Source organism: Artibeus jamaicensis, unplaced genomic scaffold (assembly GCF_021234435.1).
Source record: "Artibeus jamaicensis isolate MK-2021 breed Jamaican fruit bat unplaced genomic scaffold, CSHL_Jam_final contig_233, whole genome shotgun sequence".
In the NCBI taxonomy this organism is placed as follows: domain Eukaryota; kingdom Metazoa; phylum Chordata; class Mammalia; order Chiroptera; family Phyllostomidae; genus Artibeus; species Artibeus jamaicensis.
This window is the reverse complement of record NW_026521486.1, coordinates 36340161-36351876: the sequence shown is the minus strand read 5'-3', so window position 1 is coordinate 36351876 and position 11716 is coordinate 36340161. Positions and strand designations below refer to the sequence as shown.

Genomic DNA, 11716 nt, shown 5'->3' with positions numbered 1-11716 from the left:
CAAGGACGCGCCGGGGTCAGTGGCTGCCCCCGCTGTCCACATGCCCTCGGGGACTTCAGATGGTAGATCCGCCGGGCAGTCGGGAGCCGGCGAGACTCAGCGGGGGTGAGCGAATCCGCCCACGCGCCCGACTCCGGGATGGCGCGGTAGGGCTGGCGCTCCGGGGTGGGGCTCTGCGGAGCTCGGGGCAGCACCGGGGGCGGTGGGGCGGAAGGCGGGGAGCTCCTTCGCTTGCAGGGCAGTTCCCAGCTCCGAGCTCCTCTCCGCTCCCTCCAACCCGCCGGGCCCGCTCCGGCCGCCCGTCGCCGCCCCCGCCCCCTGGGCGCCCGCGCCCTCGCTCGCCCCGCGCGCGTTCCTAGGGCGCCACCTCTTTGCGACTCGCTCACTTCTCCCGCAGGTTTGCCTGGGAGCGTGTGAACATTCCTCTGCTCGGCTTTCAACTCTCCTCTAACCTGCGTCGCTTGGCCAGCATGCCTCCCCGCCCGTGAAGCGGGGCCGCCGCCCCTCCGCGCCGCTATTAGCCCGCCCTCGTTGCCACCTGGCCCTCCTGATCGACGACACACGCACTTGAAACTTGTTCTCAGAGTGTGTGGAATCAACTTTCCGGAAGCAACCAGCCCACCAGAGGAGGTAGACAGACAGCTATGTGTATATATGTGGGTCTCCCTGCAAGTGGCTCTGGAACGAGACGGCCTAGTTCGCAAAGAAGCTGACTTCGGAGGAGGAAACTTTCTTCTCTTTTTAGGAGGGGATTAGCCCTGCTCCAGGAACCCAGGAAAACTGCCGTCCAGATTAATTAGACATTGCTATGGGAGACGTGTAAACACGTTCGCTGCTCATCGTTGATGCATACATAAAATTATTTCATTTTGGTTATTATTTCGGAGGAAGAACCTCTGATTTTGCCCCCCTTTTTGGTCTCTTTTTGCCCGTGTGGTTTGGCAAAAGCACAGTTGGAGTAGCTGGTTCCTAAATAAGTAAGTGCTGAGAGGATTCAGAGAAAGTTCTCTCTTTCTTTCTCTCTCTCTCTCTCTTTTTTTTCTTTGCAACTTGGGAGATGCCCTTAATGTTGAAGAGGCTATTTGAAATCAGGCTAAAAGGGGAAGCGAGTAGTTCGGGGAGATGGAGATTCCGGACTGACACTTCGGGTCGCTTTCCGCTCTGTCGCAGGTCCTGAGAGCAAGAGGAAACGATGCTGTGGAAGCTGGTACAGCAGTGGAGCGTCGCGGTGTTTCTGCTGAGCTACTCGGTGCCCTCCTGCGGGCGCTCGGTGGAGGAGCTGGGCCGCCGGCTGTAAGTGTCCCGTCCTCTCCGGGAGCGGGCTGGGGAGGAGAGTGGGAGAGGCCGCCAGGATGGGGCGCTGCCCAAGGCTCACCGCCGCCCCTGATGCTCCTGGCCGAGTTAGAGAGCCAGGAGATCCGGCTACCTGCGGTGGGGCTGAGCCTGGTTCTCAACCCCAGCGGGAGAACTGGTTGAACCTCCAGGAAGGACAGCCGAGAAAAATGTTATATGGGTTTCCATAAGAGGGAGCGTTTTTTTGTTTTGTTTTTTTTTTACAGAATCTCCTCTAGACAAAGATCCTCTGCCTCTAGTGAAAGAAAGGGGTTACTTTTAGGACCTGGGAAGGTTTTGAAACCCTGACGAATCCAAGAGATTTAGATAACTCAAGGAGGAAGGCGAGGGATGCAGGGAAGCACGCCTGCGTGCGCTTCTATACATGCTGAATGTGGGTGGCAATTGGTGTGTGCAAAGCAAAAACCTTACATCCAATTTTATTATGAATGACATAACTCTAAGCATATAAAACGGACCACATTACATAATGAAGGCATATTATATAAGAAAGTAGTGACAACTTTGCAATGGCACAATTCCAGCATTGGTACAGTTCAAAAACGCTAGGGTGCTTGATTCTAAAATCAGTATTAGGTGTGGAGACTTTTTTTTCTTCGAATTATGGCTAGCAGTTCTTTAATCTGGAGCCACATATTGGCACTGTAGACTGAAAACTTGTATTTTGGAATTCTCCTTTGGTGATTCTTTTAAGGATAATTTTGACTTTAAAATAGTCATAGGTCACAGCACACCAGCTAAACATCACTCTGTGGTAGAGTTGTGCTATCTTCATAATCTGTTGGACCTGGCAGTTCATGAACATGTGACAGTGCCTTTGGGCATCTTTGGGCTGCAGGCTCATTGTTCAGGATGAGAAAACCATAAAGTGTGAGAACTGAGAAGAGTTTGCCTCCGGAGAAGGAATTAAGGAAAACTTTCATTCTAATAATAAAAATAGCAATATCTAATATTTACAGTCATGGTGCTTCCTTGTAAATTCCCAAAGGTGTACAGAAAGGCAACGATTGTATGTGTCCTTGGTCTATTATTATTAGAGTAGAAAATCCTTAAATGAAACTACTTTAGACGTTTCTGAACCTTGGCACCAAAATGATAATCTATTATGAATTTCCCAAGGCAAATTGTGTAGAACACTGTACTGAAAATAAAGCTGCATTGTATTCTTCAAATCAACGTTTTGTTGATATACTTCTAAAAATTGTCTTCATACTTTTTGTTCATTTTGAGGCTTGTATTAAATTCTATTATTTAAAATCTGTACATTAATAAGATGAAGAGTGAGGGTATTTTTTTGAAGTGTGAATTTTTAAAAGCATGCTTAAATACTGTATGTATTTGGTCAAGAAGCACTGTCTTGGAAACCAGCCAATTTTTTTTCTTTAAAGTTGCTTAAGAAATACCTGTTTTCTCTTTTGAGAAACAGTAAATGGACCATGATTAAATCCACAGTTATGGTATTAAAACAGTGCTAATTGTCCTAAAGTCTATTTTTAACTCTTTCTTTGTTGCACCTTGCAAAAATACATATTAAAAAAAAACCATTTAGCAGCAAAGACTCTGTTATAGATTTGTTTGTGGGTGAAATATAATATTGTAATCAAACACTCACACTCAGCAGATGGTTATAAAACTACCACAAAACATGCTCATAGTTAATGGCTAATAGATTGAAATCATCAAAAGATGAAGATGTTTCATCAAATTATTATAGCCAGATGGAGTTTTAAAAATGTCATTTTTTTACATTGCTGCCAAGTAGCAGTAAAACAAAACATTAGTCTATGACTATGCTAAATCAACCTAGTTTCTTGAAAGGGATTTTAACATAAAATCAAACCATGTTATTCCCCAGTTACTTTTCCCACCAATGATTAAGGAAACTGCTTTAGGTGTTTTCCTGACTAGGAGCTAACTTTTCAAGGAGAGGAAACTACCACAGCAATAACATTGTCAAGCCATGAAAAAGGGCAATATGGGTTTATGAGACTTCTGTACCTGTGAATCCAAAAGACTTTAACTAATGAAGCTAGAGAATGGGTAAGTCAGAGGTTGGAAAGGGAGGACTGTGGGCTGCAGCAGGTAGCAGCAGCTTTTGTGTTTAAGTGAGAGGGGGGAACCCCAGCAGATTCAGAAACCTGAAACATCATTGGCTGATCTGCTGTGGAGCCAGACTGGGTCTATTCCACTTAATGAAAAGCATAACTTTCGACTGAGTCATTTGGGTTGGAAGGGACTTCTGGTGAGTCATTTTAACTCGAACACCCTAACCCCGACCCTTCCATGCACCACGGGACTGTTCTTCTCAAACCCAGGCTCCTTGAGGACCCTCAGCATCAGCACAACATGCTGCTTCTCCCGGTGCCGGGAGAGGTGTGTCGTCACCCTGTTTACTGTCTGTGTTCCTTGAGAGTTCCTTCAAAATTTAATTTTCCCTGAAAACTCTCTTGAGGGTGATTTTCCTTTAAGACAGAATGGTCATAGTTTGATTGAATCTAGAGTTATCTATGGTAAGCCCTCCCCCCACATTTCTGCAATTTTTTTTACAACAATCAGTGGAGACCATGAACATACCACTCTTGTGTTGCCGCGTTGGAGCCTGGGCGTGTAATGCGTTCCAGGGGACCACTGTGCTGTGTCCCGTTCACAGGCACGCAGGATGGCAGACTGCTACCGAGGCCATAGTTACGACTTAAGTATTTCAGCATGTTCTGAACTACAATTCTCCGTAATCTGAATGCATTATTCGTTACCTATGTGTATCTAGTTTGTACATACTCCTCCTTTATCCTTGTGTCAGTTTACATCTCATTTCGAAAATGAACAGAACACTCTAGGGACCTCCTTCCTCGTTAACAATAAGGATTCCATCGTATTTCTGATCTTCTAGTGCAGTTGCCCGATTAGAAATTCGTTCTTCACAATAGTTTAAATACAGAAGTCTTTGAATCAGTAAGTAAATTATGTAACAGCATTTCAGATTTAGCATTTAGGGTAGTCTGCATTTTCTAATATACTAACAACCCTAAAAGGCAGAAAGAAGTTTTGTACCTCACAAGAGATGTGCTATTTTAAACTGGACGAAGTCATGCCATATTGTGGGCTTTTCATAAGAGACAAGGACAGAAAGATCACTCCTTTTCCCATGAGAACCATCCTGGGAAAGTGCAGTGCTTGACTTGGGAAGACACTGTGACTCACAGTTGACAGGCTGGCCAAGATGCCAGGCATATATGCCAGTCAGAGGGGGCATGAGCAATGTGGCTTGATTAGAACAGACCAGCCATTAAAAGTTTTGGCTTCAGGGTAAGCTAGAATGGGTTGTATTATACATTTGGAGAGCAATACAGATGGAGTGGATATCTGCCAGGAATTGGGAAAGAAATAAAATTTCCAAATACTATAAGTGATCATTGCTTAAGAACTTTTTGTTGTGACATTTTGCTACAAGATATTTACTAACCTTCAATACTTTTGAAAGATGCAGTTATATCAGTCTTATTCTTTAAAAATGTTATTAGAGGAAATAAATATATTGTACCAAAGCCTCAAATTTGTAGATTATTAAAAGTTTCCAGAGTACTAACTATTGCCACAGAGTAAGTGAATTTTAATCTAGTCACATGTGGCACCTTCAGAAAGGAAGAGAGACTCCTTCATGCCTCATTTAAACCAGGCTCCTGTTAAATTCCTTTCCATTAAGTCATGTCTTTTTTGAACAGCTACATGGCTTAAAGTCAGTTCACACGCTAAATTATGAAAAGGAAGCTGACATTCCAGCTGAAAGGTCCAGAGAAATAATGAGTGTTTTCATGTTTTATCCTTCATGGACTCATAGTGTAACTAGACAATCTCTCATTACCTCAATGAAAACCCAAACTCTAATATCCTAGTCCTTTGTTATGGCAATGAAAATGGACTTCCTGGAGCCATAAACTTGGTCTTCAAGGAAAGGGGTAGATTGCTGTCCACTTGCCCGTTGTCGTGGCTCCCACCACAGGTTTCCCACTCTGTGCCCTTTCTTTCTTGTTTTCTCAACATACACTTCAGCTTCAGGAGGAGAAAGGGTTGAGGAAGGTGAAAAGCAATTTTGGTTCTGAATCAAAAAAACTAATTTGTGGAACCCCAGCTCTGCCTGGCTTTGTTGTGTGGACAAGGGTGGGCATTTATGCTCTCAGAACCTCACTTCCCAGTCTGGGAAGGTGAGGGTAGTGCTATTTGTTACCGTCATGTTTCTTTGAGGAGTTAAAGAAGTTGTATAGTGAAAGCGAAGGGACCCAGATACCACTGTGTCTTGGGAAAGTAAGGCCACACAGGACGGAACCCTGTGAAATACCTTCAGACACTTTTGAACATGAATCACTTTGGAGGTTTATTTCAATGGTAAAAATGACACAGATTGGAAGCTGGCATAATATGACTGATTAAAGTATGTTGTCCTTAAATACGTTTAACAATATATGCACAGACTAATAAAAAATTCATGCATGAACATTTAAGCAAGAGCCTGGGTGTCAACTAAAAAGCTTGATAGCAAATTAGTTTATTCTTTTTCACTATATTTTTATGAGATTATTGTTCAGATTGAAACATTACATATTTGTTCACAGAGATATTTTTAAGATAGAGAACAAGTAGAAAAAAATTAATTTCTTAACTAAGTACTAAGGCTAATACCCTCTAAAAGTCTAAATTAAAAAAATCACAGAAGAAATAAAATGATCTCACTTAATTTAAACACACAAAGAAACCCATTTTAAAGAGACCACCCACTACTTTACAGAAAATTATGCATGCTTTCTCTGACAGTTGGCCCTCGGTTGTAGGTTCTTAGTAGCCTGCAGTCTAGTATGTTCAAACTCAGTCTGTGAAGTTGTTTCCTAGACAGGCTTCACTGCTCACTTTATTCCTCAGTCTTTGTTTGCTTTTACTCTTACAGCTTGCTGTTCTTCGAGATTCAGTATTATTATTTTCTTAATGGGGGAGCAGTCTGTGTGTGTGTGCGCCTATGCACACCTGGGGCAAGTACTCAGGTAAAATCTGCCTCGTTGTTATTTTCCAGGCTAGGACTCCAGAATTAATTTCCCCAACACAACTCTGAAAAACTTGAAAAGCAATTCAGTGGTTTCTGTCCGTTTCTGAAAATAACTGAATCACATTTACATTGGGAAGGGAGCATAGAAATCGCTGAATCTGACCCCTTCCTTGTACATAGCTGGGACTCCAGAGGCCCAAGAATGTTTATGTCCTCGCCGAGGTCACAGACCTAGCCAGTGGCAGAGCAGGTACTCTGAGCTACAGCTGCTAACTGTTCTTTGGCCCTGGCCCCTTGCCTGCTCCCTGAGCTTGCTCCTCTTCCAGCCTGTGTCCTGGATGGGAGCAACCAGAAAACGAAAGGGCTTTCCTCATGTCTTCGTGGTTTCTACCAGCGACTACAGTTTCACATATTGCTTTCTTTCTCTCCTGATATTTTTCCCTTAAAGCAAAAGAGCCGTGTCTGAACATCAGCTCCTCCATGACAAGGGGAAGTCCATCCAAGACTTACGGCGACGTTTCTTCCTTCACAACCTGATCGCAGAAATCCACACAGCTGAAATCAGAACTACCTCGGAGGTCTCCCCCAACTCCAAGCCCGCTCCCAACACAAAGAACCACCCCGTGCGATTTGGATCTGACGATGAGGGCAGATACCTAACTCAGGAAACCAACAAGGTGGAGACATACAAAGAGCAGCCACTGAAGACACCTGGCAAGAAAAAGAAAGGCAAGCCTGGGAAACGCAAGGAGCAGGAAAAGAAGAAACGCCGGACTCGATCGGCCTGGTTGAACTCAGGCATGGCTGCGAGTGGGCCGGAAGGGGACCACCTGTCTGACATCTCCACGACATCGCTGGAATTCAACTTCCGGTAACTGGCTTCCAGGCCCAGAGCCTCTCCTTGGTGCTCTCAGCAGGGGTGTGTAGCTTCCCTTCTGCCTTAGCTTGAACAAACCTTTCTGCCCCACCCCCATCAGTCACTCCACAAGTTGAACACTTGCAAAAGCAAGGTGATTCAGAATATTGGCTGACTTCAGGCGTCCTTCTGCCCCCATGACACAACAGGGCTTTAATAACGTGTTTCTTTCCATCCTCATACCCCCACACCAGTCTCTGAATGCTCCACTAAATAATTTCAGGTCTTAGTCGACCTTCAGAAGCTAGTGATCATCTTCATCATTTGCTGGAGAAGTCTATTTATTTCCCCACTCCCACCCCTTAGCAAACTTTCCTGATCATTTTCCATTTCTTACTTTTTTTCACGAGGAAAAACATAGAAAACTTTGACATGACCTACAAACACTACAGAATATCTTATCATAAACAATTCTGAGCCATTCACATTTTTATTTAATTAACTTTATTTAATTGAATTTTAAATGTATTTATATTTAAATAAATTAAAAATTTAAACACATTTTACACGTATTTAATTAAATTTAACTTCAGTTTCTACCAACTTACAAGGAAAAAAAATCAAGATTTCTGAAAATCTTTTAAGTATTGGCTTCGAAAAGATATGTTTTTCTTATGCACCTATTTGCCCACTGGCAAACTAAAATAATTTTTCTGTGGTATTGCAATAAGAATAAAAAAACTTCATATCTATGTGGTTTATTTATCCATAGCTCACAGATGTAGATAGTAATGACATTCACAGACTGGAGCCAAATACCTTGGCTTCAAATCTTGGGTCTTAACCTTGAATAAGTTGCTTGATCTAAGACTTACTTTCCCCTTCTCTGAAATGAAGATCATAACTGTACCAAACCTCACTGGGTTGGGTGAAGATTAAATGATATAACGTGGGTTAAATGCCTGTCATATAGTAAACACTCAATAAAGTGCAACTTACTGTTTTGGTGCTTTTAGACATGGTTCTGATTTTTCGTTCTATCTATATTGGTGTGTGTTTCTGTGATGCACAAAAAGGGGGGCAGATATTAACCTCATTTTGTAAACTAGAAAACCAAGGTACTCCACAGTGAGAGGACTGAGCAGTCCTGGGAACTGGGATAGTTCCTTCTCGGAACTGGGTTTATTTCCCCATTTCCTGCTACTTAGGCTAGTACTGTTAGTGAGGTCTCCCGATCTGTGCATTTCCACTGATAGGATCTGTTTTGTTTCTCACTTTTTAGTATAGCACTTATGTGGCATTTGAAAAAATGAGGGGAGCAACACACGAATGTGCCATATGCAGCTAAGAACCTCAGTATTTGTGCCCCCTGTTGCTCCTCTATTTCTTTTCCTCTGACTAGAAATAGGATTACAGAGTGATGTTTCAAAGGAGAGGCTGAACCTATTTTACCATCACTTCTAAGTCGACAAAACCCATCATTAAATAGCATGTAAAATAACAGTTACACTGGGTAAGTAGTACAGCTTCAGTAATCAATGGGCAGTGGCATTAATGAAATCTTCAGCACAGTGGAGGACCTCTTCTGCCATGTCTAATGGATGCATAAGGGGTTAACAAGCCTTATAAGTGTTGGCTTAGTGCAGATACCCACTATATTTTAACTGTGCTTATTTCTAACTAATGCAAGGACTCTATTGCCAGAGCCTGTTTTTATCCATTGTCTTACTCTCTCTAAATATATGTGCGTGTATTTTTAAAACAGAAGTATTCGTACTTTTTATGGATTTTATTCACTTAAAATTTGCAATGCTCTTAAGTATCCAAAGAATTAATGAAAATCAGCACTCGTCAATTCTTATTCCAAAGCTATCCCTAAGCTAAAGTACATCTAGTAAAAATTAGGCAGTTGCCTAATCAAATCCAGACCTAGGACTGAAAGAAATAGAATGTTTTTGCTTCTCCTTGCTGTTCCCTGGTTGTGAGGAACATTCATGGAAAGCACTGTTTGTTTGGCAGCCAGATGTGGGCCCTCTCCCAACACAACCCAACTGAGGTGCAGGGAAGAGTGAGGAAATTTGGAAGTGTGTATCAGTATGGGGCCATGCAAATTCTGTGTTGCAAACAGAATCTTTTCGGAATAACTATTTTAAAGTTTTATACGCAACCAAACTTTGGTTACTGTCCTCTCTTTAGTCTCTGCGTGGTTTGTAGGATGATCTGAGAGTCTGACGAGATGGCAAGCATGAACGTGATTACATGTATGTTACAGAAACTGCTGAGCTAAAGCTGTCTGGCTCCTCCTCACAAACCATTCAGTGGGAAATAGATTAGCTTTAAACTTTGGAAATGTTGATGTTGCAAATAAGATGTCCAGATACAGTAGGACTGATTTCATTCAGCACATATATTTTCCCTTGGTAAATATTGAAGTAGAAATAACATAAAACATTTTCAGTATTCAAAAGAGCTAGGACTCTAAAGCATCACACACATAATAAACATACACATATATTTTTAGGTCACGTTATATGTTTTCCTTGGTTATTCCAATACATGCCTTTGTTAAAGGGAGATCAGAAGGAAGGATAACAAGCCATCTAGCTGGGCAGCAGAAAATATAATTAAATGATCTTTTCCTTGGTCCTTTGATTTGCTCCCTTTTTTCTTTCTTTCCTTATCAGAAAATAATTTTTCAAAATGCTTTTCATTCCCTCCTTGCTTGTGCTATTTTATACTTTTAAATCAATTGATTCTTTCTCTCTCATCTAAAATATGCTTTCCCAATTTCTAATACCAGGTCCATTCAGAAAACCAGCAAAGTGAGAGCCAAAACATCCTATCTTCATTTTGGCTTCAAAAAGCAAAATCCAATCACAGTTTCATGCTTTAGTGTTTAAGGACAATGAAGAAGATGACAGATGTCATGGAATCATTTACCAAACATACTCTATTAAATTATGCATCTTTCTGACCTTTATCCAAAGTCACACACTTTTGGTTACCCTTGCAACAGCCCATTCTCTTAGGAAGAGATTGGCCGAATGAGAACCTGGAAAAATAAGACACCAGTGGATTCCCTGCATCAGGCATCACAGGGGAATAAACTTCTAAGCAATGTGTATTTGACAAGGGACTGCACAACCTGGCCTTATTTCCAAATTCTCAAATGCATGCCTTCTCTTCCCAAACTTGCCAATTGGTGGCCCTGGAAGATCTCACAGGCCCTCCTTTTTTCTGACAGACTGTGCTTAGAAACACAAGCCTTTTTCTCTTTCTGCATGACCCTGACCGTTTGAGTGGACCAAAGACACTCTCAGAGGTTCTAGGGAGTCAGGTGGGCCCCAAGGTCACCTCCTGTAACAGACATTTACAGAAAGTCCCCCATATGTCTTTGTGTATGACTCCATGTTCCTTAATTAATACCCTTTATTTTATGTCTCTTTATTTGCAAGGAAAATTAACCTGTTTTTGCTTCTTCTTTCCCTTCTTTCTCTTTACAGGAGGCATTGAAATTTTTGCAAAGAACTTCAGAAGACATATTGCAGGATTCTGTAATAGTGAACATATGGAAAGTATTAGAAATATTTATTGTCTGTAAATATTGTAAATGCATTGGAATAAAACTGACTCCCTCATTGCTCTATGAAACTGCACATTGGTCATTGTGAATATTTTTTCCAAGGCTAATCCAGTTATTATTGTCACATTTACCATAATTTATTTTGTCAACTGATGTATTTATTTTGTAAATGTATCTTGGTGCTGCTGAATTTCTATATTTTTTGTAACATAATGCACTTTAGATATACATATCAAGTATGTTGATAAATGACACAATAAAGTGTCTCTATTTTGTGGTTGATTTTCATGAATGCCTAAATATAATTATCCTCTGCATGTAAAAATAGCAGTATTTTAAATTTGTAAAGAATGTCTAATAAAATATAATCTAAATTACATCATGACTCAGAGGTGAATTATATCCTTTAAGAGTTCTAACAGAAGGAACACATTGTAATTTTTGCACTGTATTTGATACGGCCTCAAGTTTAATATGTTTATATTGGTACACATTCCAACATTTTCACATTAGCTTTAAGTTTAAAATCACTTAAATTGTATTTCATCCAAAATTTAAGTTCAGTTCAATAGAATGGCTGAACTACCTAGACGTCACTTTATGAAGTACGTCCAATTTGAAGTGAAGACGGGAGAGGGCAGGAAAAAAAACACAGAGAAGTCAGGAGAAAAGATTAATGACACTTAATCCAGAGAGTCAGCCAGCGCTGGAAATAAAAACGGGGGTGGGAGAGAGAACCAGATCAGGAACTTTAAGGACAGGGGTGATTTTAACCAACATAAAGTTTAATTTGCGAGCGCTTGCTCTCATTTGCAACGATAACAAGCATAAAAGAGCTACTTGAGCAATCTACCTATTAATGCTTCCTACCGAGAAAGGAGAGAGGGTC

General features: G+C 41.4%; 1 protein-coding gene across 3 annotated transcripts; it reads left to right on the top strand.

The window, feature by feature from the left end:
- Positions 1 to 345: 345 nt before the first annotated feature.
- On the top strand, positions 346 to 11147 carry PTHLH (parathyroid hormone like hormone). 3 transcript variants are annotated; one of them, XM_037144863.2, is made up of 4 exons: positions 346 to 977; positions 1171 to 1293; positions 6837 to 7307; positions 10748 to 11147. In XM_037144863.2, the coding sequence occupies exons 2-3, from the start codon at positions 1193 to 1195 to the stop codon at positions 7261 to 7263; spliced, it is 528 nt and encodes a 175-aa protein (XP_037000758.2). In that variant the 5' UTR covers positions 346 to 977; positions 1171 to 1192; the 3' UTR covers positions 7264 to 7307; positions 10748 to 11147. The 3 variants fall into 3 exon arrangements, with proteins under 3 accessions (XP_037000758.2, XP_037000757.2, XP_037000756.2); XM_037144862.2 differs by having other exon boundaries at positions 347 to 630; positions 6837 to 7259; XM_037144861.2 differs by having other exon boundaries at positions 347 to 977; positions 6837 to 7259.
- The last annotated feature ends 569 nt before the right edge of the window (positions 11148 to 11716 follow it).

Bases quoted from the DNA above. Each gene is read 5' to 3' on its own strand.
- PTHLH (XM_037144862.2), top strand. From the start codon at position 1,193: ATGCTGTGGAAGCTGGTACAGCAGTGGAGCGTCGCGGTGTTTCTGCTG. The intron at 1,294-6,836 runs GTAAGTGTCCCG...TTTCCCTTAAAG, and splicing joins GAGGAGCTGGGCCGCCGGCT to CAAAAGAGCCGTGTCTGAAC.